This window comes from Mirounga angustirostris, unplaced genomic scaffold (genome assembly GCF_029215605.1).
Source record: "Mirounga angustirostris isolate CCGP_5_RB_7025 unplaced genomic scaffold, mMirAng1.0.hap1 SCAF_17, whole genome shotgun sequence".
Classification (NCBI taxonomy): domain Eukaryota; kingdom Metazoa; phylum Chordata; class Mammalia; order Carnivora; family Phocidae; genus Mirounga; species Mirounga angustirostris.
Genome location: NW_026991725.1, coordinates 31,947,086 through 31,955,032, shown reverse-complemented (window position 1 = coordinate 31,955,032; position 7,947 = coordinate 31,947,086). Strand labels below are relative to the sequence as shown.

At 42.1% G+C, this 7,947-nt stretch overlaps 1 protein-coding gene across 10 annotated transcripts in view; it reads right to left on the bottom strand.

Moving 5' to 3' along the window:
- TANC2 (tetratricopeptide repeat, ankyrin repeat and coiled-coil containing 2) overlaps window positions 1-7,947 on the bottom strand; it is a 361,538-nt gene that overhangs the window by 29,825 nt on the left and 323,766 nt on the right. For all 10 annotated transcript variants that reach the window (XR_010408383.1, XM_064582223.1, XM_064582220.1 and 7 more), the window contains one exon: window positions 1,352-1,537. Coding sequence is in view for 9 of the 10 variants with exons in the window: in XM_064582223.1 (XP_064438293.1) it covers window positions 1,352-1,537 (186 nt within the window). In the remaining variant the exon portion in view is untranslated. The remainder of the gene's footprint in view (window positions 1-1,351; window positions 1,538-7,947) is intronic.

The window sequence follows — 7,947 nt, the reverse complement described above, 5'->3', positions numbered from 1 at the left end:
TCTCACGACTTCTTATTTATTTAACTACACTCTATCTATGCTCTTGAGGTTATTCATATGTATTGTGTTGTATGGTGGAAACAGCCCATCACGGTATGTGCTCCTATGCATCTCTTCGCAACATCACAATGGCAGCTCCATATCAGCCGTGGTGGGAGCATTTACACCTTGGAAATTGGCAAACATTATAAATCAAGATTTGATTCAGTGCTAATGCTCCAAGAGGCTCCAGTTTAATGAATATGATTTGTATGAGGGTGAGAAGTAGTTTAACATAGATCATGTATCAGATTTAATGACAAGAAAATTATTGGGAAAAGAGCAAAAAAGATCATCTATAAATGATCAAAGAGTTGCAACCACAGGTTGGCTTCAGATATAAATTTCACAAAAATCAAGCATTCCATTAAGAGTACTGTATGTTTCATTATCTGTAAACTGTATGCTACATGTTCTTCATATCAGTAAAATTTATACTAATTTTTTTAAAAGAATTTTTAATTTACTTATTTGACACGCAGAGGGAGAAGCAGGCTTCCCGCTGAGCAAGGAGCCCAATGCGGGGCTCGATCCCAGGACCCTGAGCTGAAGGCAGCCGCTTAACTGACTGAGCCACCCAGGCGCCCCAAATTTATACTAATTTTAAGTATGTATGTATGTACACACACACACACACATACTTCCGCTCTACTACACAACCCTCTGGGAACTGGATGTTCAGCATTTCCTAGCAGTTATCAGTTCCATACATTTGTTACTGTATTATTATTATGATTAGTAAAACAATTCAGCAAAAATACTGTTTGTATAGTGTTTAACAGCTTACAAAGCACCTTTCATACCAGCTGTGTAAAAAAGAATATATGAGACTAATTTTACTGATGAGAAACGAAGGTTCTAAGAGATTAGGTGAACTGCCCAAGGTCCAGAGCGAATGAGTAGTAAACTGGGACTCCAACCTAGTCCTTCTGAGATTTCAAATGTGGTGCTCTTCCCATTCCACACTGCCTACCCATGTGAGCACAGGTCAGTAAATAATCCCCAGGAGCCGAGTGTCACTGTCTATTAAATAAGGGTGGCAAGATGGGGAGGAATTGGATTAGATGATTTCCAAAGTTCTTTTCCACTCTCAAGGGCTGTATTCATAATTCTAGATATGCTGGTATTTGAGAATTCAAGTGCTTCATGGAGTTCAGTCTCCTATTCCTCAAAACAGTGACCAAAACGCTAATCCACATTAATTAGGCAGCTAATTTTGTAATAATGCCACCCTTTTCCCCGTTTCCTAGGTCCTTCAATACACAGCCTGAAAGAAACTAAAAACCCTAAACCTTATCACCTGCTTTCTTACCTCCGTGTACCCCATGCTGGCTGCAGCAATGAGGGCCTGCTGGATGGCATGGCTCTTCTTAAATACTCCTTGCTGCTGGCCGGCCATCGTCCAGTCACACTGAATCAAAAACTTGACAACCTCCAGGTGACCTCGGAGTGCGGCATGGACCAAAGCACACTGCCCATTCTTGTCCAAATGATCCACCTAAGGGGAAGGACAGAGAAATGTATGTGAACAAAGATTTGTGGCCACGCCAATCCAGTCACATTGGTCCACTGCACATGACTAGACTAGAGAGAGTCATCCCTTCCCATACCCTGAATCAATCTCTGAGAAAATCTAGAAAATTCTCTCCTACTCAGGCTAGATCACTGCTGAGCTCGAACTCTGGTAGATGCCCCTCAGGGGAGAACCTCTTTTCATAAGGTCAGACTTTTGTTTTCACAGAAAAAGGAACCAAAAAACCAAAACTCCCAGCTCCAGCTCTGTTTTCCTGAGGTATATTCTCCTTTGTCCTCAAACAGTTCTTTTCAGACCAAGATTTGAAAGACGTGTAGCTCTGCTGACACAAAAAAACTGTCTTTGAAATCATGAAAGGGAAGAAAAACATTTTGAAGCTCAAATTTTTTGGTCTTCCAAAGAAGCAAAATACCTCATATCATGAATCATACTTTTGACCACCAAGCTTTGGCAGAGGCTACTTTTTTCTTCCAGTGGGAGGGCAGAATCTCAAAGATCTGGCCAACGTGGCCAGAGGTACTTGGAGCTTAATGTTAGACTATGTTCCAATAGTGGCTTTTATGGCTGCAGTGTTGGTTGCACGTTTAGGTTGAAAGAAGAGGCTGGTTAAGATCGATCTACCAGAAGGAAGCCACAAGTTTCACCAGAAGAGTAGCCTTTTCTGGCAGGTAGGCTTCCAGGGGTAGTTAGAATACTTGAAACATATAAGTTCTGCATCTGGTTCTCCCCAGCTTTAGTTCCACCAGCAATCTATTTTTTTTTTTTCAACTTTTTTTTTATTATGTTATGTTAATCACCATACATTACATCATTAGTTTTTTTTTTTTTTTAAATGTTTTATTCACTCATTCATGAAAGTCAGAGAGAGAGAGAGAGGCAGAGGCAGAGGGAGAAGCAGGCTCCCCGCCTAGCAGGGAGCCCGATGTGGGACTCGATCCCAGGACCCCGGGATCATGACCTGAGCCAAAGGCAGACGCTTAACCATCTGAGCCACCCAGGTGCCCCTACATCATTAGTTTTTGATGTAGTGTTCCATGATTCATTGTTTGTGCATAACACTCAGTGCTCCATGCAGAACGTGCCCTCTTTAATACCCATCACCAGACTAACCCATCCTCTCACCCCCTCCCCTCTAGAACCCTCAGTTTGTTTTTCAGAGTCCACTGTCTCTCATGGTTCGTCTCCCCCTCCGATTTCCCCCCCTTCATTCTTCCACTCCTGCTATCTTCTTCTTCTTTTTTTTTTTAACATATAATGTATTATTTGTTTCAGAGGTACAGATCTGTGATTCAACAGTCTTGCACAATTCACAGTGCTCACCATAGCACATACCCTTCCCAATGTCCATCACCCAGCCACCCCATCCCTCCCACCCCCAACCACTCCAGCAATCCTCAGTTTCCTGAGATAAAGAATTCCTCATATCAGTGAGGTCATATGATACATGTCTTTCTCTGATTGACTTATTTCGCTCAGCATAACAATCTCCAGTTCCATCCACGTCGTTGCAAATGGCAAGCTTTCATTCCTTTTGATGGCTGCATAATATTCCATTGTATATATATACCACATCTTCTTTATCCATTCATCTGTCAATGGACATCTTGGCTCTTTCCACAGTTTGGCTATTGTGGACATTGCTGCTGTAAACATCAGGGTGCACGTACCCCTTCGGATCCCTACATTTGTATCTTTGGGGTAAATACCCAGTAGTGCAATTTCTGGATTGTATGGTAGCTCTATTTTCAACTTTTTGAAGAACCTCCATACTGTTTTCCAGAGTGGCTGCACCAGCTTGCATTCCCACCAAGAGTGTAGGAGGGTTCCCCTTTCTCCACATCCCTGCCAACATCTGTCGTTTCCTGACGTGGTAATTTTAGCCATTCTGACCCACCAGCAATCTATTTAACAAATGTTTACTGAATGCCTACTTTGTGCAAGGTACCACCTAGCATGAAAAGGTGAATAAGGTAGTAAAATATAGATTCTGTTCTCAAGGACTTTCAAACAAGGTAGGGGAGATGCGACCAGTGTGACAAAAACCTATCCAACAAAGGACAAAGACTGTTATAAGGAAAGTACAAGCGCAATGAAACTGGAGAGAATGCCTAACTAGAATCAGGGACAGATTCTGAAGGAAAGGTGCTATAGTCTAAATGCTTTTGTCCCCCTAAAATTGTATGTTGGAATTCTCACCCCCAATGTAATGATATTAAATGGAGATGGGACGTTTGGGAAGTGAGAAGTGTCCTACTATTAAGGCCCCAGAGAGCTTGCTTTCCCTCCTCCACCACAGGAGAACAGAGCAAGAAGGTGCTGGCTGAACACTAGGAAGCTCTCACCAGCTGCCGAATCTGCTAGCACCATGATCTTGAGACTTAGCCTCAGAACTGAGAGAAATAAATGCTGTCTACGAGCCACCGTGTCTGAGGTATTTTGTTATAGCAACCCAAACAAACTCAGAAAAGGTCCATCTCAACTGGCTGAGATAGGAAATGATTAACTCTAGTTTTTGTAAGGGTAAGGTACATGAAGGGCAAGTTTAAACTACAAAGTTGAGAGGGTCTTCTGGGACCAGAGCAGGGATATTTCTGAATGCCAGGCTATCTGGTCTGAATTTGAATCAGAGGTCATGGATAGTCATTGAGAATTTTCATGCTCATACTACATTTTTTAAAAAAATTTTATTATGTTATGTTAGTCACCATACATCATTAGTTTTTGATGTGGTGATCCACAACCCATTGTTTTTGTATAACACCCAGTGCTCCATGCAGTACGTGCCCTCCTTAATACCCATCACCGGGCTAACCAATCCCGCCTCCCCTGTTTGTTTCTCAGAGTCCGTAGTCTCTCATGGTTCATCTCTCCCTCCAATTCCACCTTCCTCATTTTTCCCTTCCTTCTCCTAGTGTCCTCCACGCTATTCCTTATGTTCCACAAATAAGTGAAACCATATGATAATTGACTTTCTCTCCTTGACTTATTTCACTTAGCATAATCTCCTCCAGTCCCATCCACGTTGATGTAAAAGTTGGATATTCATCCTTTCTGATGGCTGAGTAATATTCCATTGTATATATGGACCAAATCTTCTTGATCCATTCATTTGTTGAAGGGCATCTCGGCTCTTTCCACAGTTTGGCTATTGCGGACATTGCTGCTATGAACATTGGGGTGCATATGGCCCTTCTTTTCACTACATCTGTGTCTTTGGGGTAAATACCCAGGAGTGCAATTGCTGGGTCATAGGGTAGCTCTATTTTTAAATTTTTGAGGAACCTCCACACTGTTTTCCAAAGTGGCTGTACCAACTTGCATTCCCACCAACAGTGTAAGAGGGTTCCCCTTTCTCCACAACCTCTCCAACGTTTGTTGTTTCTTTCCCTGTCCATTTTTGCTATTCCAACTGGTGTAAGGTGGTATCTCAATGTGGTTTTGATTTGAATTTCCCTGATGGCTAATGATGATGAACATTTTTTCATGTGTCTGTTAGCCATTTGTATGTCTTCTTCAGAGAAGTGTCTTTTCATATCTTCTGCTCACTTTTTGACCTGATTATTTGTTTTTTGGGTGTTGAGTTTGAGAAGTTCTTTATAGATCTTGGATACCAGCCCTTTATCTATAGTGTCATTTGCAAATATCTTCTCCCATTCTGTGGGTTGCCTCTTTGTTTTGTTGACTGTTTCCTTTGCTGTGCAGAAGCTTATTATCTTGATGAAGTCCCAAACGTTCATTTTTGCTTTTGTTTCACTAGCTTTTGGAGATGTATCTTGAAAGAAGTTGCTGTGGCCGATGTCAAAGAGGTTACTGCCTATGTTCTCTAGGATTTTGATGGATTCCTGTGTCACACTGAGGTCTTTCATCCACTTTGAGTTTATCTTTGTGAATGGTGTTAGAGAATGGTCGAGTTTCATTCTTCTGCATGTGGCTGTCCAATTTTCCCAGCACCATTTATTGAAGAGACTTTTTTCCATTGCATGTTTTTTCCTGCTTTGTCAAAGATTATTTGACCACAGAGTTGAGGGTCCATATCTGGGTTCTCTATTCTGTTCCATTGGTCTATTCATACTACATTTTCAAAAACTAGGGGGATGAATAAAAGGTGCTTTGGCTCCTTGGAGAAATGATTAATTCCTGGGGTTGGGGCATTAATAGTAAATGATGAGTGTGGAAAATCTGGTAATGCCAGAAAGTACCGAAATGCTCATAAAATACTTTAGCTGAAGATGAAAGGATACAGGAGCCAACTTGAAGGGGCTCCCAAAGGCCAAACCTTGGGCAATTTGAGCAAACAAATAATAATGGCAATGGGTTATAGGTCCTAGTATAAAATAAATACAGGAACCCGTAGTACTATAAGTGAATAATTAAAAAAAATACATATATAGGGGAAAAGGGACAGCTCTTCCTTACATCAAAATTCTAATAAATGCTGAAGGAATGAGGAAAATAGAAAGTGTAGAAACACCAAAGCAATCATTATTGCAGCAAGAATCTTTGATGGATCCTAAAATCAGTGGACAAAAGCATGAGAAACAAGGTATCTGTCTAGTCTCAAAGCATCTCCCTCAAAGACATTTCTTAATGACAAAGGGTAAAACAGTAGCTTCAGAACTGAGAAACCTGGAAGACACCATCCGAGCCAGGTGATCGAGGTTAGCATCCCCTGTGATAGGACATAGCAACAGCATACACCTCCCGAAGTGCTGCATTACAAGGACACGGAGCACTTCTATGGTATTCTTGCTGACGATATGTGAACTCAGTCTAACAACGAGAACATCCCACAAATAACTGGCTAGTATTCTTCAGTATTTTGGTGCTGATGCCGTGGGAGAGAGTCTGAGGACGGAGAAGACGAGAGGACAAAATCACAGTGAACAGTGACATTAGGAGAAGGAAGCGAGAAGAGCAACCAGACAGGCAGGGGGAGAACTAGGACTACACAACAAGTTCTGGAAAGTGCTGTATCAATACCGCCAACACTACGGGAGAGGTTTAGAGGGTGAGAAAGGACAAAAAAGTTACTTTATTTGGTGGTTGGCAGTTGTCTGTGACTTTTGAGAGAGTAGCTTCAATTGAATGCCAAGAGGTTAGGTGTTTTCTTTCTTTTTTCTTTTTTTAAAAGATATTATTTTTAAGTAATCTCCACACTGAATATGGGGCTTGAACTTACAACCCTGAGATCAAGAGTCACATGCTCTACTGACTGAGCCAGCCGGGAGTGCCCCCCCCTTTTTTCTTAAAGAATATTATTTATTAGGCCCTGCAAGAGGTGAAAAGAGACTTTATCTCTCTTTTTAAAAAGATTTATTTATTTGAGAGAGAGTGCATGAGAGAGAGAGCAGGGGGAAGGGCAGAGGGAGAGGGAGGAGGAGGAAGCAGACCCCACCCTGAGTGCAACACAGGGCTCAATCTCAGGACTCTGAGATCAGGACCTGAGCCAAAATCAAGAGTCAGACGCTTAACTGACTGAGCCACCCAGGTGCCCCAAGACCTTATCTCTTTTTAAAAAGACTTTCTCAGTTTTAATTCTCATGGTGACCCCATTAATCCTTTTTATAGATGAAAACAGTGAGACTGAGAGGTTAAATGACTTGTCCAAGCCCTCAGAGAAAGGAAGTATAAATGGAGACTTTGACCAAGTTGTGTTTGATCCCAAAGTTTATGATTTTAATGACATAATGCCCCTTTCTCTCACAGAAGCCAGACTAAAAGTGGTTAAGGGGCAGTAAGGAAGCAGAGGTGGCAAGTAGAGAGGACTCTTGGGGTAGGACTGGTGGACATGGAAGGGAAGAGATGGGACCACAGCTCTGGTCAGCAGGAGAGAGGGCAGCTGCTTTTTCAGGTTATAGGAGACATTCATCGGTTTGTTGAGAATTTATTTTTTATTTTTAAAGATTTATTTATTTATTTACTTGTCAGAGAGAGAGAGAGTGCGTGCACAGAAGCAGAGGGAGAAGCAGGCTCTCCGCTGAGCAGAGAGCCCGATGCGGGGCTTGATTGGAGAACCCTAGGATCATGACCTGAGCCGAAGGCAGACACTCAACCAATTGAGCCACCCAGGCATCCCGGTTTGTTGAGAATTTAGGAAAAGAGTGAAACGAATTGTGAGAGAAAAGCAACACGTAGAGAAAAAAAATACAGGTGGAGGCAAGTGCTTTGGGAAGGAAGGTAAATACCTCCTTCTCTGAGGCAGATGTGAAGTGAGTGTCGGTAAGGATTAACGGAGTTTTGAGATGGAGGCACATGGAGATGAACTCAATCTTGGTAATGTAGGAGGCCAAGAGGTGTGGCAGGGTGTGGAGAAGAATGCAAATGATTTCCCTATCTGCTCTGGGGAAAACAGAGATGTATGGAATCGTAACTGG